This window comes from Falco cherrug, chromosome 4, assembly GCF_023634085.1.
Source record: "Falco cherrug isolate bFalChe1 chromosome 4, bFalChe1.pri, whole genome shotgun sequence".
Taxonomy (NCBI): domain Eukaryota; kingdom Metazoa; phylum Chordata; class Aves; order Falconiformes; family Falconidae; genus Falco; species Falco cherrug.
In genome coordinates, this window is record NC_073700.1 from 88488831 (window position 1) to 88513900 (window position 25070).

Consider the following 25070-nt stretch of genomic DNA (forward strand, 5'->3'; position numbering starts at 1 on the left):
AAGAAGCAGTGAGAAAATAAAATCAGAATGGAAACAGATATACTCCACCAACATACATCCATCTTGTGACAGATCCTCAATGTGCCTTCAGCAGCCATGTGAAGCCAATTAACCACCAGATGTATTTTTGTGATTGAAATAAGCAGCAAGCAGCAAAGATTAAAGAGCAATAAACATAGCACATAGACAAGTTTGCTAACTCATTTTCCTATGATTAATTAATCCTACATTTCTATTATAGTAGTTTATTCAGTTAGCACCACTGCTGAAACACCTAAAACATACTAAATGTGTGATACAGGGAGTCCCTGCAGGAGGGGGTGCTGGGAGGCTAGCAGGGCTATAAGAGGGGAAGCAGCAGATGAAGCTGGATCACCTGAGAAGCAGAAGAAGGTATCAAAGAGAAGCCGGTAGATCTGGTAAGTGTGTGTTCTTCTTGCTAAAGCTGCTGCTGGATACATTCTCTGTGGTAGGCTCTGATGTTCTTGAATGGTTTATCTTTCTCTGTTGTTCTTAGACTGCTCCCCTCTTTTATCTATAATGGTATTATAACTGAACAGAAAACCTTTGTTTCTTGTATATGTGTATATCTTTCTGTCTCTAAAGCACAGAAATGAGTGAAAGAAAAAAAGCTTGTTTTCCTTAGAAACTTTGGTTGAAAATACTTTTTCCTAAATAACTTTAAATAAAAAAAAGCTTTTAATTGACCATCTAGGCTTTATGAGTAAAGGGAAGGCATCAAAATATGTAGTTAAGGATGGGCTTGGGGTGGGAGGTTGCAAACTCTTTCTTATTCTCTCTAAGTTTAATCATGCAAGCTTCCTGCAAGTAAGTTTCTATGATGAAGACTAAGGGAAGTCAATATGGCTGAAAGGGAAAGGGAGAAGGCTGTGTCTGTAGGCTGAGTGCTGCTTGTAACGTGTCACACAACCTAGTGATTCCAAGGAATGAGAGGAGAAATGGATATCCAAAGAAAAGTGAAAAAAGTTGGTGTGTTCTGTCATGTCCCACCCCCTCCCCCAACTTTTTAATGAGAAGAAAACCTCCCAAACACCTGACTTCTGCTGTATTGAAGAGTCAGCACCTTACCTCTTGCCTCCTGTTCCTTAGAAACAAAGTGGATGGGAAACTCTGCCAAACTCAGACCCTACATAGGTGCAAAAACACTGATAAAGAATGGAGAACTGATGCCTTTCACTTCAGCAAACCGATCTGTCTGTCCTTCTGTGCCCTGCTTTATCACGGTCCCATCATCCCGTCCCCCCCAAAGCCCCACCAAGACCTTTGATCTATAGGGCTTAGAATAGGGGCACTTAACACCTATTGCCCTCTAGATGAGCTTCATGCAATCGACCTATATGAAATATCTGAACTGCCTCATGAGAGCGAAGAGTTCAACAGTTACTAGAAGTACTTAACTGCTCATCTAATTAAGATACTTATTTTAAGGTGTATCTTAAACTGGATATATTTATCTTGGGCTTTTGCATGTGTAAGAAATCAGGCTTCTTTTTGGTGGGGGCTGGCAAATGGGTGCAGGAAACTTCTAGCAAAACCAACCTTGCCACTGCTATAAATTTGGTTGCAAACAGACTTGCAAAACACGTGGTTGGCTTAAGATCTGCAGACATAAGCCAAATCTCAAGTAAGTGGGAGGGAATGAGAGGTTTGTGAGCTCCCTTTTAAGAAAATAAGGGGGGGAAAATGGCAATTGGACTAACAGATGTTTGTTTGAATCCAGAACTTCTCTGCACATCTGTCTAGAGTGCTTGGTTGTTGGTTTTGTTTTGGTTTGTTGGGGGGTTTTTTCCTGCACTATGGTAATCCCTCTGGCATCTAACAGTTTTCACCTACCTACCCAGTGTTAGCAGCTGCAACCCTGAAAGTATATGATTTGTATACTCTGAAGGAGAAAATGCTGTCTTAATGATGTTGCAGTTAATGAGATCTTCAAAAATAAATAAATACAAATTCTAGCATATATGGAGCTCCACATGCGGAAGGCTGGGGCAGAAGTGTTGTATGTGTGACAAGCTGTCTTCTAATGTTCTGTTTTCAATGTGGCTCTGCCAAACCCTTTAGGAACACTGTTTGTACAAGGGATAAATTCCATGTAAAGACAGAACGCAGACATGAAAAGAGGAACACCTCAGATTTGGTGCAGCCAAGCATTTTACACAGCATCTCTCACTATGTGAGCAATGACACAATTTTCTCCTTCTCTTAAGGCAATAAACCTGACCTCAAGATGTCAGAGGAAGAAGATTCTTTTCTGAATGTTAAAAGATCCTTGAAAAAGAGAATGGTGAAACACAGCACTCCAGTGGACTCAATGTTTTCAAGAACAATGACATCTCTTACAGATCTGACAAGTCAGTCAGTTGAGGACCAAGGTGCCAGTAAGACAGTTTATGGAACTCCAGTGCCAAAATCAAATCTAAGCAGACCATTAGCTCAAGTATCGTTAGTACGTGTTGAAGCATACATCCCTCGTACATCCCCGAAAAGGCTTTCAACAGTGTTTGACTGGCAAGAAGTGAACAGAGAGATAAGTCAAAGCTCTCAGGCTGCGTTTTCTAGAAGGAGGCTTTCCACGGTGTTGGCCTCTGAATCAAATGAAGAGTCAAGTGACAACGTTGTCCCAAACATGGAAACTCAAGCTGTCACTGAAGTATCTCAGGCACATGCAGTAACTCCTGAGAGTGGACCTTCATGGCTTGTTAGTGGAATACCAGGGATAAAAGATCTCCCAATAAGAAAAACCAGGAAGAAGAAAACTGACAAGGCTCTTGTGGTAATGGCTTTCCCTTAGTTATGAAATAGCTAAGCTATACAAACTCCTACCCATGCTGAGAATAAACAGATTTTCCAGTAACGTGGGAGTATTTTAGTTGTGGAACACCTCCACAACTTTACCAGTGAGAACATGTAATTATGAATGGGGTCATAACCTGCTAGGCTCTGTGCTATCATTCCTAATAGCAGACTGGATGCAATGCAGCCCTCCAAACTGTACTTGCTTCAGCTTGTGAGCTTGCATGACTAGTTGTGTACACTAATGCAAAAGTACACACTTTTTTTTTTAAAAAAAAAACCTTTAGGAGGAACTTAAAAATGGGAAGGAATCAGTGATCTAAATTCTCAAGTTTCTTAACATTAGCAAGTTAACTAAAACTGGGGAAACAAATAATCAACTTCTTTCCTTGTTTAATCCAAGGTGTAGTGATTTATAAGAAGAGTGCCAGTCATTGCAAATGGGGTCTTGTGTGCAGTACTGCAATTAGCATAGGGCTTCCCAGGGAAAGCTTAGATTAACAGCCCTCATGCAGGTCTTTCTTTTTATATTCTGTGGAGTGTGAGAACTCACTTTCCTAGCACTTTGCTTATTGGCAAGGGCCTTGAGGAAAGCCCATAGAAGGGTAGGTGGGCAGCCGAACTCGATTCTGAAGGCTGTTATGTCAGTGTGAAGCCAGCAAATTCTGTTTAGTTTTTCCCCTGTACCATAATGTTTATGGATGTGTTGGAAACCTGGGAAAGAGTTCTCCGTTCTGGGAGTAAAGCCTCCTTAGCTTAAAACAAATTGGAAACTTCGGCCAAAATCCAGTTGGATTCATAATGCCTTTGTATATGCTGTTTGTTTTTTAAAGCAGGTGACATCTGAATCAATTAGATTACCTAATTAATATTTTCATTTCTGTATTACAGAGAGAGAAAGAAAGAGAATGGGTGCTTCGTCAACTTAAAAACATTGAGGAAGCAACCGAACATGAGCTGACAATTGAAGAAGCTTGACTGAACTACCTATGGAATTAGTGCTACTGCATCCTTCTTGTGGGAACAGCTAGCTCCAATAAATCACACAGCTGACTATAGTGCCTGTTGGACCTTTTTTTTTCCTTCCATAACGTTCAGTTGTTGTTGTTTGCTTTGTGACTCTCTTTGCCTCTTAAATCTAGGAGGAGTCGGGTACGAAATGAAGAAGTGCCTCTACATGAGAGCCAAGGTTACTGTATAATGGCTGAATGCCTGGAACAAAGCAGGGAGCGAGAACTTTGTGTAAGAACTGTTCTTCATGCTGCCACAGCTCTTCCTGGCCACGCTTTATTGTGTAGCATTCAAATCTTCTGAGGTTACTGATGTTCCTTAAGTGACAAAGTCCTGGTGGCCACATGAGGAGATTCTTCTTTGACTAACTGGGATTACACTCCATCTAGAGAGTAATCAAAACTGATGCAATCAGGAATGTTTTTGCTGTTAGCTGGGGAGATGAGGAAATAGTGAGAGGCACCAAGGAGGGGCACCACCCTTTAGAGGTTACAGATTAATGACAGTTTGTTTTGAAGTTTTGGCTCAAAATAAGTTTGCCCCAGACTTGGCTTGCAAATGCACCTCGCTGTTGCACTGGAGATCCTTCATGCTCAGCTTTGTGCTGGGGGGGGTGGGGGTGGGTAGGAGTTTTCTGTTTTTCTGTGGAGCTGCTGCATGTGGAGGAAGAAGGGTATCTTCCCTGACAGCTGTACTGGCAAAATGGCAATTTAGCTCACAGCAGCTCTTTCTGAAGCACCAGTCCAGAAGTGATGCAAAAAAGCATAATGCTCCTGTTCATTCCTACTGCTGTCTCTTACAATCTTTAGGCAGAGTTGAAGGCTTCGAAGTGATCTGTGGGGTGTCAGCAGCAGGCACCCAGACCAGATTTACCACGTGTACGCATGCACCCCTGCACTTCTTGTGTGGCTCTAGCACATGCACTTCCCTGGCTATACTGGTTTTACAGCTTATCCCAGGCACTACCTAATTACCCCAAAGGTCCTGTTCAAAAGAAGCTGAAACTAAGGATGGCGGCAAAGGATGCTTTTGCCTTTCCTTCTCTCACACTGAAACTTTTAATTGCTTATGTCTAAGATGGCAGGGGAAACAGAAGCATGGCCGAAGTCAACATTATGAGACAGGCTAACCAATAGTTGCTGTGTTACACTCAAAAATGCAAGAGTCAAGCTGTGGTTTTACAACCTCTCTTAGGATTTAAAAGGAATTAGGGCATTTTCCAAATGATTCCTGAAGTGAAACTCTTCAGAGTTTCTCAAGAGAACAGCCTTGTTCTCAGACATGGCTCTCTGCAGTAGCCAGGCAGTGGGGCAATGCTGCCCCTCAGGTCACAGACAAATCATGCTTGTAGTTTGATGTTTAGTTAAATGTTCTGGTATTTGTTTGTGTGTGTTACCCAGGCTGCTTGTCTGGCCTCCACAGGTTCCTCTGGCAACCAGGGAGCTCCTGGCTGATGTAGATCCCAAGCTGCTTTTGAGATAAAATAGGCATGGTTACAGATGTCCTGCTATTCCCCTTGAGCTTGCAGGCATTTCATCAGCATCTATGATTTGTGCCAGGGGCTGAACTAAGATCAGGCAAGTGCAAGGTTAGCGTAAAACCGTCTTCTACCCCTGGGACAAGCACAGATTAGTCTGGCCACATGACCCAATGCTTAATCCAAATGACCCAGTTCTGTCTCTTGTTTATTTGTACCTTCCCAGTTAGCCAGTTCCACTTGTTCCTTCTTCAGGCTTCTCATCCTGGTCTCAGAAAGTCTTGATACTGCTTCTGCTTTTCTCTCTCCCCACCACCTCTCAAGGTCACTCCTGGCTCCTGCCTGAGCCCGTCCAGTTCCTTGGTATTTAAATGTCTCCATCTAATGTCTTCTCCTCAATCTGGCCTCTAGTGGCTTCTGTCCTTGTAAGTTTTCTGTCTTCTATGCCTGCTCTTCACTGATGGCTTCTTTGCCCAATACCTTCTGATACCCAATATCAGCCTTCTGTCAAAATTCAGACTCAGCTGTCATACCCCTAAGTGTCTTTGCCTGCTTAGGTTGACCCCCTCCATTATGTTAGGCCAACTGGACAATGTTCCAGCCCTTAGCAGGCCAGGGATGTAGTTGTTGGGAAAAATCTTTCTCAGGCCTTGCTTTAGGCTACATCAAATGCAATAGGAATCTGGGGAATATGGCTGCTTAACATTGAAGAAGTCTTTGGGTTTGTGCCAAGCATAATTGAAAACTTTCTAACATTCAGAACACAGTAAATGCTGGGAAAGTTTTCCAGGGAGCAAGGCAGCCACCCTGACAAATTCATGGAACTAGCTGGTGCCAATAAAATCCCGGAAATCTTCCTCAGTTGAGGGAAACAAATTGCCCAGAGGTAATGCAGATTGACTTCAGGTCCTGAAGCTGCAACACGCAGACAGATGCAAAAACCTAAGGGCCTTCATGATTTTGAAAACCACTGCTATTTCCTCTCTTGGGAATATCTGAAAGAAATACCAGAGACAGTATAGCATTTATCTCACAGTAATTGAGGTTCTTGTAAGTTTACAAAAATCACAATATTGCTCTGATAGCCTTTCATGAGAAAATATTAATAGAATTAATTGGTGTTTCAGGGGTTTTCTGAAATATGCCTGATAGTAAACATCAACAGATTATTGTTAATTATAGGTTAGAATACCAAGGGACTTAAACAATACATGTCATTATCCCTTAGTGAATGATGTTCCAAAAGAAAAGCTTGTCTCAAATTTTTAAAAGCCAGGATGTTAGGGAATATCAAACTACACATACAAAACTACACTGCTGTTATAGCACTTCACATATCAGTTGGGGCATGACTTCTTTTGTTTACAGGGTTTACACTTTCATTTTTTTCTCCAGTAGACTTAGAAGTCTACTAGAGTTCAGTGCTGAAGATCAGTGATACAGCTAGTTTTCTGCTATAGTATCCAGATATACTTTGAAAAGAACAGGCTCGGGGAGGGGCACTAGTAGTTAGCATTTTCAACATTGTTTAACGTTCATCCTCTAGTGGCAACAATGGCATATTACTGTTTTGTTAGCAACTACCCTCAGGTGTGGAGTTTATGAGTATTTATATTGCAATATCAGCACAGGTATTTAAAAAAAAACAACAAAACAAACAAACAAAAAAACCCCAACAACTAACAAACAACTTTAAAAGGAGCCACATGTCTAACACTTCCAAAAAATAAGCCTCATTATTAGTGACCTTAAGTATGGATTGCAGGTGCTGAAGCTGGAAAAGATTAGAGACTACAGAACCAGATTCTTAGGAGGAGATAACCCTTGAGGCATCATGTTTCGTAAAACAAAGAAGCCCTTTTGCTGCATGGATGAATGTGAATGAGAGATGCAACAGGTTCCTGAGTCTTGCTCTTGTCCTGGCTCTCAAATGCAACACTGAACACATTGGTGAGTTTCCAATGGCCTTCCTGCTGAGGGTGCTCTTTCAGGGCAGTTTTTTTCCTTTAGGTGTTAAGCTGTGGCCTCGACCTAGGGAACTGTTTTCAGTACACTTGTCTCTGAATGGATATTTCACAATCTACCTGCCGATGGTGACTAAGCATGATGTTGGATGGAGAAGAACAAAAACAGTACCAAGAACAGAGGGAAGAGACAGAAACATCTTCACCCCGGATTTATGAGCTCAGCCTTGTTCCCACTGAAGCAATGGTAACGCTCCTGTTGACAGAGCTGGGAGTGCTCTGCCCAGCTGCAGCACTTCAGTAGGAGGCCAGATCGAAGAGATAGTGTTTAGCACACATCTCACATACTTCAGATTTAAATAACAGAGAACTGGAAAATAAATTACTACTTTGCTGATCATAGCTCAACAATTTTAGGATAACTAGGAAAAGTGGAAAACTTAAAAAAAAAACCAGGTTTGGTTTGGTTTTTTTTAATCTAAATCACAACATAGTTACATTCCTCTATGGACAAAACCCTGAGTAATAAATTGCATGGTGGCATCGCTGACCTGTACTCCAGCATGTTTTGTTCTGTAAGACATACCAGCACAGAAGTTTCCCTTAGCTCCATCTGTCGTTGCAGTCCACAGTGCCTGTTAAAACAGCTCACATCTCAACACTTTTGACTTAGGAGAAAAATTTAACAAACATACTGAAGTTTTGACTAAGACTAGAAGCAACTAGAAAAGTCAGAGCAGTTGAAGCTATTAGGTAATGTTTTTAAGTGTAATTAAAACCCAGACCTAGGCACAGATCCTAGGACCCTACTTAGGATGTAGGCACCCCCTTCCCACCAAAAAAAACTCCAATCTGCTGCTCAGTCCTTGTACTGCTATGTAGGTACTTGTGCCCCTATACAGTGAAATTTTGTTTAATAACGCAGTCAGTCACAATAGACAAGCAAACCCTGCAGAGCTTGACAGCAGCTCCTGGTTGCCAGACATGGACATGATCTCACAGTACTTTACACCAGTCCCAACCCTCCAACCCAAAATGGGACGTGTGTGTAGGGGGTGCGTAGCAGACACCAGTCAGACAGGAGGTACATCTATCTGCCTTTATAGTTTCAGCAGCCCACAGAAAAAAACTCTGGGAAGTGAGACCCCGCATTTCAAATACCATTTGATCTCCTCTCAGATATTCCTGTCTGAGACAGACCCTCAAAACCAAGTGTCCCAGGTCACAAGGCTGTCATCACCACCCCTGGATTTATTGTATAGTCAGGGCTTCCAAGTGTTACCTGTCAAAGTTGTTCTACTTTGCCTAAGTATTCATTAAAAAAGATTGAGCTTGTATCATAGGTCAGTGACTTACAATCTTGGGGGGTTTGTGGTGTTTTTTTCTGTTTAAATTCATTTTTATGGAAGAAATGGGAAGAAGAAGTGGCAAGGAGAAGCATCTTTCATTACTCCCAGGAAGTGAAAAAAGAAAGAAAGAAATCTTATATTTTCTGCTTTTTACTGTTGCTGCCATTTTAATCCTTTTTGTTGTCCTCCATTTCATCCTTTTGGCCTTTCCTAGCTCTACATGTCCTCTTCTAACTGGCTTCTATTTCATTTCTTCATGTCATTGAGGGTTTGTCCCCTGTAGCAGCCCTCTTCTACTGGCAGACACCATAAGCCTCCTAAAGCTTACATCTTACATCTTTTCCTGAAGAGGAAATGACAGCAATGAAAGAGGAAAAGAAATATCTCATACCTCTAGGACAGGAAAACAAAGGTTCTTGTCCTAGAAATGAAATAATCCAACATTCTAGTACAGAAAGGTGACATGACTTCAGATACAGGAAAGAAAGTATAGGCAGCACTGCTGACAAATTTACTGGGAGAGGAACTGGATCCAGAAAAAGCACTTACAAGATGCCTAGGTAAAATGGTTTTCAAAACTATACATCCCAGCCAAGAGAGCACCAAGCCATTTACCATCACACAGCATGCAATTAAACCCCATCAGTGCGGCATGAGAGCATTCATGCAAAGGTGATGGGTGCATTAGCCCTTGTTGGTCCTCTCTGAGAAGGAAAACACATACAATAAAAACCCAGCCTGCACAAAACATAGCTCAACAACAGCAACAGGCTTTGCCATTATCGAGGGAAGGCATTACAATTAGACAAAATGCTTACAATTGCAATTGAAAACTTTTAATTACCACACATATGTTAATGTGGATACGCGTTATGATTGTAACCCTGCTAGAGGGAGGAAAGGAGGGATGGAACTGAGATGGTGGAGGAAGAAGTGCTGTTTGGCATCCTGAATGCCCCTGGCTAGCTAAGAAAAAGTCCACTGAGACTGTAGGATTGGAAATTATACTACAAAGGTTACGATGCAAGCATACAAATCAATAGTGTATCCTGCCCTTGACTAGTATATTCAGTAGCAGGTGGGGCTTTTTGGCCACAACTGGGGGATGATAAAACTTGATTAAAGAAAACAAAACACAGTGCAAAGGGTTTACATGAGACCAGCAAAATGAAAAGGCTGTGATTATTGCCTTTGGAGAAGACATGAATAAGGCAAGCAAAAACACAGTAGCAAGTTCATAACACCTAAAAGGTCAATTAGCCATTCCAGTTCCTCAGAATGCAAGATCAGTGGGGTTAAAGGAAAATAAGACTTGAACTGGTATTTTAAAAGGTGTATTTTTTTTTTTTTTTTTCATATACTCAATAAGTCTGTAGAACACATTTTCACTAGACAGGTAGCTCTGAGACAGAAAATTATCAAATCAGAGGGGAGGAAAATGCTATATATGAAAAAGTAGAAGACTACATTAAAAGTAAGGTGGTGTTGGGGTCAGGGGATGGACGATGGGTATTTTTGTCATGTTGACCATGTCACGGTCAACCAGTCACTGATCATAATAACAGCAGCAGCAACAAGAATGAAATTAAAGTCTTATGTTTATAGCTACATATATAAGCATTTCTACAACAGCTCAATTAATCAGACTTCATGAGGGAAAAGCTTTTGAGACATCTAATAAGTTTCCTCCATGTCTGTCAGTTTTTAGAACTGACCTATCACCACCAAGCTGTGGGTCACTATAATTTTTATCCTTTTCCACGTGGCTTTGCTACAGAAAGCAAAATCATGGTGATTTATTGAATGCAGCCAAACTCCTGTTCGTAAATAGAGGCACTCTGCTTTCATCTGTAACGAAGTGCCTTGACAATCTAATCTTGGCTTTTTGCTTTGTTTCATTATACATTAATTATATTGATTTTTTTTTTTTAATCCTGTAACTCTGTGTGATCTCTGTGTTTGATGGCAGAGATTATTTATACAGTAGGTCAGGCAAATATTCGTGTGACATTCAATCTTATCTCCAGCGTGATTTTGATATAATAACAGGTTGGATTAACCCGTTCATGTCTCTATTTGCAAAATGTGCTCTCCAAGGAGCCTTAAAACTCCTGACAAGTAGAATTAACAGTTTCAGTTTTCTCTAAAATGCTTGCTGAGGTGTATTCGCCCAAAAGTAGGCGCCACACAGGGTGACCTGCCTGAATTAGGTTGTTATGTCTCATAGTTACTTTATCTTCGTGCTGTTCTTCTACCTCTTCCCACAGAAAGCAAGCCCTGCCCCTCTCACACCAAAAGGTTCAGGGGTCTCAAGCAGAAGCCAGCACCTCTGAGCATCTTTGCTCCTCTGGACAGCGTGAACTTGCCTGTACCTCGCTGTGGATCCCCTGCAAATGGTTTGAAATAGTAAATGCATGCAGATCAAGGCTGCAGTGAACATCAAAAGCTTTCACACTTAACTATCAGACAGTAATTCAATGTGGGGATGTCTGAATAGCTCCAGCAACCCTGAATCCCAGCACCAGCTTACCTGGTTTTAGTTCTCTGTACAAGCCTCAGGCTCTCTAGAACTGACTGAAATCCCAGAGTCCTGTCTCTCATCCTCTAGGGAAACAGTAGAGGCTTTGAAACCTGAAAAAAAGTACTCTTGGTATTACTGGCAACAATACTATAACAATAATTAAGAGCAGTGATACTGCTGAAATCAGAAATGCCCCAGGATGAAAGGCAGGGACAGATTTCTTGACAAACAGAAAAAATGGCAAACAAAAAACTGGGCAAACCATTTTATTTTTCTAAGAACCAGTGCAGAAGTGAATAACCTAGATGTGGGAAACAATTGTAAATGATCCACAGAAATGTGCCCTCCTGTTTTATCAGCGTATCGTTTGCTGTCAGTAAGAGCTCTCTTGCTGAGAATGTCAGCTGCTGCCCCCGGCTCTGCCCACAGCAGCCAGCGCTCTGGTATGTTTGGCCCCTGGTTTTGGCTTCCCAGTGCCATGGGATGGCTACCCAGAGAAAACAGGTCTCTTGCCTTGCTGTGGTCTGGGTCCTATGGCTGATTCCTATTTTTATCAGCATTTTTAGAGAGATGAAAGAATGGCGTTTTAGATCCTAATACTATCAGCCAAATGCAGTCATGGAGAAGAAAAGCCTCCACAAAGCCTCAGAAGAAAAGAGCAGGAACTTGAAACACCAGGGCCTGCTCCGCTTAAGGGGTAGCAGTAAGCTCCTTCAAAAATCTGGCCTCTCTATTGCGACCAAGAATATCCACCATTGCATTTGAGGAGGTATAAACTGATACAAATGAAATATTGTTGGCCGTTGTCCCACAGACACTGCTCCCCTGTTGCAGCACTCTCCAAACTATCAAGCTGCAACAAGGTCTTTTTACCATCTCATACCAACATACTCTTCATACAGTCCCTCTGCTGCCTTCTCCATGTCTCTCCTCATCCAGGGCACGCTATCTCTTCTCTCTGCTTCTCCCTCCTCTCTCTTCATTGGCTGCCCAACCCCTTAACAGAACCAGCCACAGCTGCACATTATTCACATCAGCCAGCTCATTCCCCCTGCAGCCAGCCCACAGCTGTATATTATCAGTTAATTAGCCCAGCTTCATTCCTCTACACTCCCTTATGCTGTGCAATGGGCTGTGGCTGGGATGCACCTGGTCTGCAGTGCTTCCTACCGCACAGGGAGAGGCTTGCTCCTGGAAAGCCGTGTATCACTTTTAGGAGAGAGGGGGAATTTCATGTGCACACTGGCATTTCACCCGCGTGACAGACCCAGACACCAAAATAAGCAGCAGCCTCCTGTTACTATCTCAAACTGTCCTTCACAGGAGATACCTTAATATGTATTTGAAAGCCCTACTATATTTAAATTTGAAAGCCCTGCTACATTTAAATTGCTTTTAGAATAATTTACCGAGGAATTTACCTTCTCCATAAGATAGCAACCACTTCAGAAAGCAAACCTAACAGTGGTGAAGGCTGGAGACTCGTGCCACCAGTGCCTACAGTGAAGGGCGCATCACTTGGTTAGTGGTGCTTTTTTTCTGTTTCTGGGCTCAGACAGACACATTGGCCGAAGAATACAAATAGATGCTAGTGTAGGTGCCTGGAGCCAGTGCTAAAGGGGTCATTTACATTTTTCAAAGTCCCTGCTGAGCTGTAGCTCACTTTGGCAGGCACTGAAGTGCCTTGATTTCCACGCTGGTCCCAGGGAATACCTCCACCCAGGGTTAGTAATGCTGGCTACGGCAGAAGGGGTAAAGCAGAAGCTTTTTTTTATTAACTGACCACACAAGAACTCATGCTCTGCAGCATGCTTTCAGCTTTGTCATACCACTGGAAGTCAAAGTGTTTCTGGATTATTTCTAGGCAAACTCACACTGCACGGAGGCCCATGGTAGGATCACCAAAGGACTTTAACCCGTCTTGCCAGAAGAGCTCAATAGTTCCTAGAAAATAATTATCTGGCTGGTCTATAGACGCACAACATTGTGAATAAGGTGTTTTACCCAGTGCCCAAACACTGGGTGCACCAAGAAAATAAATCACTTTTTCCTCTCATTTTTTTGAACCTGATAACCCACAATTTGATGCAGAAAGTCCATAGGCTTCACTAGCTACACTTGCCATGAGACAGCCTCTCACTCTCCTTCTCTCCCTCGAGTTTCTGCATTTGGGTATTTCCAAAATATTTTCCACATTCCAGCAAAATTAATTGCTGGGGTGGGGGATGGGGGAATAGCAAAAGTCAGTCTGCAAAAGTTTGTGCAAAACTAACTTGGAATGCCTCTTTATCTGCATCCAGAATCTAACTCTGAAAGTCACACTTACCCAACCAGAATAGAAAAATAATACCAAATGGCATATATGTCATTGCCACAAAGTGACAATAAACAGTAAATGCTTGAATCAAATGATTCCTCAATAACCCAAGCACTGCCAATTACTTGGATAAAAAAAATTCCTAATAATCCATAGAGCTGGAATAAAGCATTTTTGAGAGGAGAAAAAAGAAAATAGGGGGTTTTTTTTATTACTGTCATAGCTCTTTCTCTTCCTGTGCTTGATGCCGTGTGTGTGTGTGCACGCAGGCACATGCCTGTGTGTGTCACATATTAGTTCTGGATATTAAGTTTACAATTCAGGATTAGTTTCTTACCTAAAGAAAAGTAATGAGGATATTTCACTGTTGAGGGGCTTTTTGAATACATCCAGAGAAGCAGTTCCAATAGGAAATTAGGTGGCAAGTCACTTGAATTTTTAGTGATTAGAGGAAAAACATAACTTGTACGCAAACTTACATGAAACCTTATGAGTCACTCCATGTGTCTTTAAAGAAAAAAACCTATAAATCCCATTTTTTTTTTTAACATGAAAAATTACATCATTGGCTAAGAATTATTAAGAAATTAATGGAGAAAGTCTTGTAAAAAAGTAACCCATGCCTAGGATTCATGTGGTGTCTTTTGACAAGGGGATTGAAATTAGTTGAAACACCTAAAAATTACCGTCAAAAGTCTTCAGTAAACACATTTTTACATCATGGATGTTTTTAACCTCCTGACTCTTATCTGTTTGTGTTCTTTAAAGCAATGTCAGGGTCAGAGATGGAGATTGGTAGATGAGTTGTAGTATTACATCAAACAGAGCCTACATAAACATATACACTGCTTTCACTTCATTGATGTCCCATGGCCTGCACAAAAGCATCGCCTTGTTGATTGATACTGCCCTCACTTATCACAACCTGTTGTGACGTATGTTCATTACATGGACATAAATGAAATATGAAGGGACTGATTTTTATGGGTCTACCTCTCGTTCAGAAGAATGTCTGCTCCCTAAGCCTGCTTCAGCAGGGGTTTGGGTTTCCTCAGTTTGATAGCAAGGCAAAAAGTCTGGGCTGTCATTTAGAGCTGACCTGCAATCATAAAGGGAATGATATAAACCCACCTTCAAAACATAATCTATGGATTTTGGAGGTTCGTGTTTTGTTGTTGTTTTGTTTGTTTGTTTATCTTTTGTTTATCTTTCTTACAGGGTAAACAGAAAAAAAACCCTGGCTTCTAAAAGGCTGCCGGTTGTTAGGAATTGCCTGGGCAGCTCAGATACTGCCAGCTGCCTGACAGCAAGGAAAAATATGCCAAAGACCTAAAAACATGATGGTGCTTTGGAAGAATGAGTTTCTTGTGAAACTAATGGAAGTTTTGTGACATAGGCCTGTGTGCCAGGCAAGGACTGTGTTCTCACAGTAAGCATCTTCCTTCATCTGGTGACTAAAAAATGAGGGTGATGAGTTCAAAAATTCTTTTAAAAAACATTTCACAAATAGCACTAAAAGCTATTATCTCTTAGTTCACATCTTTTTTTTTTTTTTTTTTTTTTAAGACAGAAAACCTGCAGGAAGGACTGTGGCATTCACTCTGGAGTACAGTCATTTCAGGAGCCAGTAGCTTATGTTAAGCGGTCTCGGTAGTAGAAGGAGCCTCAATTCTGTTCATACAAAGCTATCACAGCAGAGGCACATACACAGATAGGTGAATATTCATTCACATATATACACATATACAAATGCATACGAGGTCTTTGAGTCTTTCTCATTTTACAACTGGGTCTACTTTTAATTTGTAATCTTTTCCCAAGTTTCTTCATGACTTTGCATCGTTTTCTTTTTCTCTTTGAGGGAGAAAAGAAGGCATATTTCTGTATATGTTTTACTTCACATGGAACGGTAAGAAAATTGTGATTTTCTAAGGCAGATGTACTAGAAAAAAATACAAATGAAAGGGGGGGAAATAAGCATTAGAGCTTTAAATGTTTAACTGTGATATTCTACAGAAATTGTCATACCCTATGTTTTCAGCCAAAATTTGCTCCTAGTCAGACATGTGAAGTCCACAGAATTGTTTCAAAATCTGTAAAATTAGTTTTGTTTAAAATGCTTAAAAATACTAGTGAGTCTTAAGGGTTGCCAACTTCTACATATCCCACTAGAGATCCCTAAAACAACATGAATTAAAAAAAAAGTAGTAAAATGGGATGAACTAGTTAAGTGAATATATCTCAGGTTGTGAAAGTTTGTAACAAATGAGAATATTTTTAAGAACTTAGTTATGAATACAGGCAGATATAGGCGGTTAAAACTTCACTACATTATAAATAAAACCTTTGGCATAGATACCAGAAAACAGAGTGAATAACAGAACATTAAATGATGCTCTGCAGTTCTGCTTCACTTTCTCTCACACACGTGATGTATTTACAAAAGAGAATTAAACGCAAAAAACCCCACCCCAAACAAAAATCATGCCACATTAGATGACTTAATGGTGGAACCTGCTATTTCAAGCTCAGTACATACTGCAGATATCAGGACAAAAATCATCTGTCCAGCACAGAGAAGTTTGAATACTTCTGCTTTTATTGTAGTGACAAGTGTTGCACGCAAAGGAGGAAAGGCAAAATTTTCCTCCCGCACCCCCCGGGTGATATGTGAGGAGATGGAGAGGGTAACAGGACAGACAGAAAATCAGAGATCTCATTTATTCCTGGACCGTTTGGACGGTGCATGTTTTGAGGACTGATCCTCCTCTGGCCCAAGCAGCAGCAGCAGGGAGCCCCAAAGCGGGTGATGGCTCCAGCACCCCCACCCCCACCCCCCAAGGGCTGCTACGTGCCTGTGTGCAGCGGGCACAGGGTCCCGGTGGCTTTACTACCCTTGGGGCCTCCTCTCTGGTATGTCAGTGTCCTCCTAACCTGCAGCCACATGACGAAAATTAAACAAGGGTTTGTTGCAGTGGAAATATGAAGTCAGGTGCCTCAGTTTCAATGGGATTCCCTCCCACTCTTACCCCCCTCCTCATCCCCTCCCCCCCCCCTTTTTTTTTAACATTTACATCAAAAACAGGAGAGTGGAGACATTCGTGAGGGACAAAAGCGGAGGGGGCACCCCCCCCCCATCCATTCCCCTCTGCCCCCTTCCCCCCCCCCTCTTCGCCACATTTTTCCTTGTGGACCGTGCTAGGGCGGAGAGGTGGGGGCAGAGAAGAAAAGCATTCCTGCATGTCTGGAGGAAAGAAAAAAGATAAAGGGGGAAAGTGAAAGGGGAGGGGAAGAGTGGCCAGGGCCTCGGACCGCCGGTGCAATGATGCTTCCACAGTCCTCCCGGTAATAGTTAACTCGGGGTTAAAGATTAATAGCCCGGCAAAGCACTGTATAAATGGCCCGGGCGAGCCGAATGTACGTGAAGCGCCCTGGGGCTCCTCCGCCGGCCGAGCCGCCCCCTCGCCGCGGTGCCCCCGCGCCATGAGCCGCCTGCGGTGGCTGCTGTCACTGCTGCTGCCGCCCCTGCTGCTGGCGCCGCCGCTGGGCCCTCGCCCGGCCGCCGGGGCGGCCCCGCCGCCGCTGCGCTGCGCCCCCTGCCCCCCACAGCAGCTGGCGCTCTGCCCCCCCGTGCCGCCCGCCTGCCCGGAGCCCGCCCGGCCGCCCGGCTGCGGCTGCTGCCAGACCTGCGCCCTGGGGCCGGGCCAGCCCTGCGGGGTCTACACGGCGCGCTGCCGGCAGGGGCTGCGCTGCCACGGCCCCCCCGGGGACCCCCGGCCGCTCTCCGCCCTGCTGCGGGGACAGGGGACCTGCCTGCCCGCCGGCGAGGCGGCTGGGGCGCGCACGGCGGAGCCCGCAGGTACGGCGCGGGGGGCGGGGGGCGCGGGTGGTGCGGGGGCCGGGGCAGCGCGGGCGGCGGGGCGGGAGCTGCGTCTCCGCCGGGGCTGCGGGGGGCCCGGGCAAAGGGGCGGCTCGGGCATGTGGTGCTGGGTGACCGGCAGGCACTTCGGCAGCCTTATCTCGCTGCTTTACTTCTATTTTACCTCTTCTAAGGGGACTTCTGCAGTGTCATTTCACCGGTTTGCTGCTTCTGTTTCACTGCCTCTTGAATAACTTCTTCAGTGTTACTTCACTATTTTACTTCTTCAGGAACTTCCTCAGTGTTATTTCACTATTTTACCTCTTCCGTGTTTTTTTTTCACTATTTTACTTCTATTTTACTTCTTCAGGAACTTCTAGAGTGTTACTTCACTATTTTACTTCTTATTGTTTTTATTATTGTTGCTGTCATCATCATCATGACTGCTGTGTGCATGCAGTGGTGATGAAGGTAGCTCGGTAGCTTTACAAAAATGATGGTTGACCCAATGTAACAATGGCCATTGGTGGCAGTAAGTGGAGTCCCGATTGCACTTGGGAGGGGGAGAACAGTGGCTGAGCTGAGTGTTTAATCCTCCTGCAGTTAAGAAAGTCTAGTATTTGACTTGATGTTGTTATTGCCTTGGGTTTTTTCTTTCCCTCCTCAATTTTCCACCCCATTTTTTTCTTATCCATTACCAAGAGAAAAGCAGGTGGGTTTTAGGCCATTGGATGATTGGCAACAGCCTTGATCCAACAACTTAGACACATGTCAAACTTCTATCCCATGATGAGTCCCTGCCATTCTGCTGCTCCCAGCAGGAGAGCTCACATGCACCGAGGTGGGCACTGGCGGGCGGCCCATCAGCAGCCAGAGCCAGACGGCTTCGGCCAGTCCCCTGTTATTGCATCCGCTGCAGGACACTGTGGGCTACCGCTGGCTCCTGTGAATTGCTATCCCTTCCTATATGTCAGGCAAGCCATGGAACAAAGTATAGGATGCCACGGGGTCAGGTCTGGAGCAGTTCCTCTCCTGAGTAAAAGCTGAAACACATGCTGGAAAAAAAAATAATAATTCCAAATTGATGCCAAGTTTCACTCCAGTCTTTCCTCATTTAGCAAAGTCTCTACAACTCACTGTGGTCAAGAAAGTTTTTTTCACTTCTAACAGACTGGCTGCAGCATCATCTTTGGGATTAGACTGATTTCAAAGGATCGTAAAAAACCCAACTTATTAGAGAATAGCTAAAGTGTCCTCCTGTTAATTTATGACAAAAGTTTGATTTCCTGTGCTGCACATGTAATTTATTATTCCTGCAAGAGCTACTGTAATGTATCTGTCTTAAGAGATTACTTTGTTGTTGTTTGTTCTGATTTTTCTTTACCTTTTTAACTTGGAGAAATAAATGCAAAAGTTCACTGAAGATGTTCACCTTTACCATTATTCTTTTCCAGACTCTATGGAACCTGATGATACGTCTTTGGAAAGCGCTGAAATGACACAGGATCAGCTGCTGAACTATCAGCTGATGTCTCTCATAAGCCAGGACAAGCCCATTCCCTGGAATGCCATCACTGCATATGAAAACATGAAAGCAAAGAGACTATCTGAACTCAAGAAATGGAAAGAGCAGGTGGGTTTTCTTTGCAAACCTTTCAGAGACAATTTCAGCAGATGTCATTGATTCAGAATACAAAATGAAAATGTGCATGGCATTCTAGCAGTGACACTGGGATGTCAGTATTTTGGGTAGCCAGCAAAGAGACTTTTGGACTGCCTTCATCAGATGCTTGAGGAACAGCAATCCTGAAAACAAACCAAAAAAACCCTCAATATGGCAGGACCGATAAAAACAGGTGTGCATCAGATATGTCCTACATGGACTCCATGCAGAGGCTGAAACTTTATCTGCATTTACTATCAGATTATTGCTTAATTTCCATGAGCTCATTTTAGAATCTTGGACTCCTTGCATGTTTTAGTTAAAAAATAAAAGGGATTTGTCACTGGGTCCCATGCTCAGTGAAATAAAAGGGAATCCTTACATACAGTTATTGGTGAAACACCAATGCAAACCAAAATGTGTTTCTTTGTGATCACAAGGTAACACTATTAAGTAGATGCATATAAAAAGACAAAGCTTAGCAATTAAAGCGTTTACCCTCGACACTGCAAAATCACAGTGGGTAACAGGGGTGTGGAGCCTTTGCAAGCAGGTCCGTGTTCCACTTGAGGGCACCAGAGAACCACAGTTTGGCCAGTCCCAGGCCGCCAGCACACCCACAGCTCGGAGCTAAGCTGGAGGGGCACTGAAGCCCAGTTTCATAATGGTCACAGGCAAAATAGGAAAAAAAAAAAAAAAAAAAAAAAAGGCAAAAACCTTCTAACCACCACTCCACCCTAGGAAGTCTCATTCCACATCCAGAACAGGACTTAATCATGGATTTAGTTTGAGCTATTATACATAAGAGCTGTTAGCTCCAGTTGCGATTTTTAGGCTTCTGCTTTTCTGCCCCAGAGCCACAGATAAGCCCATTGACTTGCACAGGACCGCTTATTTGAGGGGCTGACACGGGGAGGTCCTGCAAAAGCAGAGGGTGTGATTATTTTCACTGTAAATTTGTTCTCCTCCTCCATCACTCGCTAAGTACTGTTCATGCATGGCAGTTGTGACTTCAAAAAAAAACAGTGAGCAATTTGTGAAAATAGTGACTGTTGCAAGCAGTTCTTCACCCCCAGTTCCAGTCACTTTGAGTTTGGGTCCCCGAGCCACAGGAGTGCTCTCTCTTCTGCTTTGGCAACAGCTCTGTCCTGTACAAAAGATAACAAACATTCAGATGTTTGTTCTTGCACCATGTATATATGTCTTGCACCTATTCTCCATACATCAACAGAGCACAGGGCCATGGCAACCCAGAAAACGTGGCTAGTCTCACGTACACCAGCCTCCTAACGTGCAGCTCCCCATAATAGGAGAGATTGTACCCTCTGAGCAGTCATGTGTTTACTTAGTACAGGTTAAATTTCCTTGTGTGGCAATTTAAGGACTTAAATCCTCATGTTTCTGAGGACAGAAAATACCTCAAAGAATAAAAACAAAGGCCTAAATGCGACACCAGAGTTTTCTGGCTCTGCTCCTACTGAAGCAAGTAAAAACTACATGCAAAGCAGCCTGGTGCAGATTATATGACTAATAAGTATTTTCAGCTTTTTGCTAGCTTTATACTGATGACTTTTTGTTTAGCTGGTTTCTTTGTGATTTGGGGATTGACAACCTTTGTGTGGTCTTTCTGCAGGGACCTTGTCAGAAGGAGCTCTACAGAGCCCTGTATAAACTGGCAAAGGCTCAGCAGAGAAGTGGAGGGGAGATTTACAAATTCTACTTGCCCAACTGCAACAAGAATGGATTTTACCACAGCAAACAGGTACGTGCCTTTTCCCCTGTCTGCTCACAGCAGTGCTGTGACTATCCTGACACAGCCAACCCTTTCACAACCCTCTGCTCCCAAACTCACCATTTTACAGCTGCTGGAAAAGCAGGTTGTGAAAACAGGGATACTCAGTAGTGGGAGCAGATGGTTTGTCCTTCTTCTCTTAAAAGTGAGCCACATGCTGTGGGCTGACAGCAATGGAGGCAGGAGGCTTTTCCATTCACAGAACAGGTGCACGAAAGACCTTCTCCAAAATCTTTTAACCCTATCTGCTTCCAGCCCGAATCGAACTCCATATACATGATGTGTTTAACATATTCCCAGTTGACATTAATTCATAATATCCACCATGCTGCCTGCAAAGCCCATTGAGTGTATAATAAGTGCTATGGAGAAAGGCAGCTCTCAGCTCCCAAGTGGTGAAAAACTCACAGAGGTGGTGTGAACTGTCTGGAGCAAAATTAGCCTTCTGAAAGCAGAAGAAAAATACTGATTTGTGCTGCCTATGGATTATGTTATATGCCCATTTCCATTATAGCCTCAAAAAAAAAAGCCATCACAAGTTATGCTGAGAGTAATCTGCAAACCTAACTAAAGCTCCAAACCTCAAGCCACACCCTTGTAACCACCAGTCGTGCACACAAATTTAGTAGGTCTGCATAAATCTGTGTCACCGAGACTCCTTGTTTTTGGGCATGGCACCACTGTGTGACTCACAAACATTGCAAGCTGGGATCTGATCAGGCACATACAGAAATCTGTTCAACCCCCTCCCCAAGAAAAAAAAACAACACACCGTACTGTTTGCGTCCTTGTGTGAAGAGCCAGACTGTCCAGTCATTGCTCTCGCCCTACCAGCTTGTATACTCTGCCTTCCTCTGGGTTCTCATGCTGGAAGATATTGCTGTTTTATCCTGCTGTTTACCAAGCAGTGAGCAAACTGATGTAAGTCTGAAGTTGCTGTTGTGGTAGTTGAGCTTGGGTCAGGGCTCCTTAACCAAGCGTGTTGGTCAGAGGCTCTGTCAGAGCAGGGACCACTGCATTCAGAACAAGTCTGTGCATGGCAGGTCCCTACCTTCTGATCCTAGTTCTGTCCAACACCTCTGCTTGCAGTAGCTCACAGGTAATCTCCTGCTTACAGTTACTTACTGTGGGTTTTGTTTTGCTAATAATATTCTAGTGTGAAACTTCACTGGATGGAGAGACGGCTGGATGCTGGTGTGTCTATCCAAAAACTGGAAGAAGAATTCCTGGTTCCTCAGAAATGAAAGGAGACCCAGAATGCCAACAGTACGTCAACTCACAAGAATAAAACTAAACACATTCATTTACACTGAGTTTTTTGTGGGGCCTGATCCAGTCAGGAGACTTTTCGGTCAGGAGCCATTTCAGTAATGTAGTTTTGTGCATCTGATTTTTGGCATAGAAATAACCCCATAAAGTAGCTTTTTCACTGCACTGGGATAACTCAGATGCTTGAGTGACAGATAAAAGCTAGCGCAAGATCAAGTCCTACAATCTTGTATATTTTGTTTGTATAATATTATGGATACCCTCATATGTAAAGCTGTTGAATTATTTATTTCACAGTACATGTATTTTCATCTCTGTGTGTTGTTACTAATTTATATCCTCAAACATTTCATAACTTTATATGTAAATACTTAATATTATTGCTTTTAAATGTATGCATCTTGTGCTGGAGTAATGTTGCTACTTAACACTTTAGGTGGCATAACTCTGTTGGGAAAAATGGCTTGTAAACTTGCATTTTTATACTATGTATTTATAGATGTAAAATGAATTTTAAAAAATAGCTTTTGTTAGAGAACATACTTAGAAACTTATTTAAAACTTGGTTTGTTTGTATATCATGTTGCTTTTGCAGCTCTGTTTCAATGTCAATCTGTTTGTTAAAAAAGAAAGTCTAAACCTTGATTATATACTGAAGCTCCTGATGCAACAGTATTTGTTTCTATTTTCCAAACGTATGCACCAGATAAACAGTAAAACACAACAGGATGTGCTGTGCCACCTTTGACAGGTGGAAGTTGTTCAGGTGTTGCCATTGTCATGTTATTTAAGATAAGCTATTAAATAACGTCTTTTAAATATTTAAATGAGATATTAAATAATGTCCGTGTCCCTTGTGTTGCGCGTGTACCCATTCGGCAGCCTGACCTCAGCAGTAGAGTGCTGCAGCAGGTGGGAGCGCAGAGGAAAAGGTGCCTCTTGCAAAGCTGCCTCCTGAACTCGTGGCACTGTTTCCCTCCAACGAGTTTTCTTCTCTTGCCCCTGTCCCTTTCTCCTGTCCTCTCCAACCCCGGCCATGCTCCACAAGCCTTTGCCTTGGGCAGAGCAGCAGCCTCCACTGCAGTTCTTAAAAGGTTTTCTGGGTAGGAGGGCTGGATGCCTTTCTCCGCTTGAAGGCCCACGGCAGCAGTATTTGTGTGTTTAAAAGAGAAGGCTGAGACTAGAAAGAGTAATTTCCTGCACAGAAGTCAGAGGTTATAAAAAGGGAGGCTGTGGAAAAGCCCAGCCTGACTTTTTGCCCAAAGCAAAGAAGGTCCCCTTGGCTTGGGATGCGGTCCCCCTCCTTCCCTACATGTTCCTTCAACTTAGCGGTTGCAGAGACAAAAGAGAGAAACCAAGTGACTGCCCTTGCCGGCTTCAAGCTGGTTTTGTCCATGAAGAAACTGGTGCAGGAGTTAGCAAGTCTCAGAGGGGGAAACGGGCTGCACCAACCCTGCCTGAGAAAACAGCCTGAGAGGGCAGTGAAAACATTTTCTAAGAGCCTGGCAGGAGGGAAACAGCATAAAATGGGAAACAGCATCAAATCCTCCTGCCATTTGCTGGCACAAGCTTTGGGTTTTACATGGAACTGGGGAAGCGGCTTGTAGAAACTGCAAAGTCAAAGGGTAGAGATTTTTGCTCTCTGTATCATGGCTCTGTGGCATCGCACACCAAGGTTGCTGCAAGTATGTTGGCTGTATTTGCGTGTCAATATCAGCTGATCCACTTGGGGTCTAATAAACTGCCCTGGATTTATAGTATGGGTATACCACTGAGCTTCTTTCTAAAGTGTTTTGAGATCTTCCCAGGGAAAGCACTGGAAAAGCAGTTAATGGCATTGGTATTACAAATAACCAAGGTCTACACTCTCTGTAATGAGCTACAGCGAGATCCAGCTAAAACTGTGTTTCACCACCACACTCACTATGTCAAAATGCTTGGCAATCTTTGTATCAAAATAATGAAGCAGCAGCAAATTCGGGCAGAGCCTCGGTGTCTTTCCCAGAGTGCGGCCAGCGCTGAACAACTGTCGCACAGCATTGCCAAGGGACCATGGTGGGAAAGGAGGGGAAATCATACACTTGCAGCTCCTGCACATGCTACAGAGCACTCTGGCTGCTCTCACCCCACCGACTCTGTGTAAAGGTTGCTCTCTAAAAAGCATAAATTGACTCTTTTTGTTGGGATCATTGTATATCTATTGTTGTATATCTATATATCTAACATTTATAATTATTAATAGCATGCTCTGTCTGCAGTATAGCAATCCTGAGGAGAGCTGCTTCCAGTGTTTTGCAGGGAGGCTGGTTCCCGTCCTAGCTGCAAGAAAGCAGTCTTTAACAGGGAGGAGGTTTCAGGGGAACTCTTTCCTTTAAATGTTAAGTACGAGGAGCAGAAGTTGCTTCGTTCAGCATTCAGGCTTGACAGGCCAATTTCTTAGAGGGGTTTAGCTCCTTACCTCCTGCTGAACGCAACAGGGGATGGGTGCCTCCTTATCTGCAATCTGGCCTCATGTGACATCTTGCCAGGACTCACCAGCACAGATTTCTGCTGAGCTGCTCTGGCATGGGCTGTCCGCCTTGGGCCAGGCTCTTCCATATAGTGGGATTAGGACTGACGCAAGGAGGTGAAGCAGGCAAATTTCATCTCCCCTATCACAGTGCTGCCAGGAGCTTGGGCTACATTTAGGCCATAGATGCCACGTGTTATGATTTGTCCTGATTTTTATGATCAGCCTCAGTAACAGGTTGAAAAATCAAAGCTCTGTAGTTTTCCTTTGTTTTGGTTTTGGGTTTTTCTTCTGTTTTTAGGGTCTTTTTATTTTTTTTTCTCTCTTTTATTTTAGCATGTGTCAGCTGGTAATCCTGGTTTCAGTGTGTGCCTGCTGCAGCAGTCCCACCTGCGCTGGCAAGCCAAGCATGGTGGGAATGAGTAGGGAAACAGGGAAGGTGCCTCAGGATGCTCTTAGCAGCTCAGGTAACTTGGCGTGCAGCTGGATGTGGAAAGGGGATATACTGTTCCTCGTTATTTCAGC

General features: G+C 43.3%; 2 protein-coding genes across 3 annotated transcripts; both read left to right on the forward strand.

Moving 5' to 3' along the window:
* CCDC201 (coiled-coil domain containing 201) lies at positions 1–6350 on the forward strand. Of its 2 annotated transcripts, none has more exons than XM_027816106.2 (3): positions 1–469; positions 2229–2794; positions 3706–6350. In XM_027816106.2, exons 2-3 carry the CDS (start codon positions 2249–2251, stop codon positions 3790–3792), a joined length of 633 nt encoding a protein of 210 aa, XP_027671907.2. In that variant the 5' UTR covers positions 1–469; positions 2229–2248; the 3' UTR covers positions 3793–6350. The 2 variants fall into 2 exon arrangements, with proteins under 2 accessions (XP_027671907.2, XP_027671900.2); XM_027816099.2 differs by having other exon boundaries at positions 1–419.
* A 10537-nt stretch (positions 6351–16887) lies between these two features.
* On the forward strand, positions 16888–22866 carry IGFBP1 (insulin like growth factor binding protein 1). Its single transcript, XM_055709617.1, has 4 exons — positions 16888–17312; positions 18767–18945; positions 20609–20737; positions 21924–22866. The coding sequence occupies exons 1-4, from the start codon at positions 16937–16939 to the stop codon at positions 22053–22055; spliced, it is 816 nt and encodes a 271-aa protein (XP_055565592.1). The 5' UTR covers positions 16888–16936; the 3' UTR covers positions 22056–22866.
* The last annotated feature ends 2204 nt before the right edge of the window (positions 22867–25070 follow it).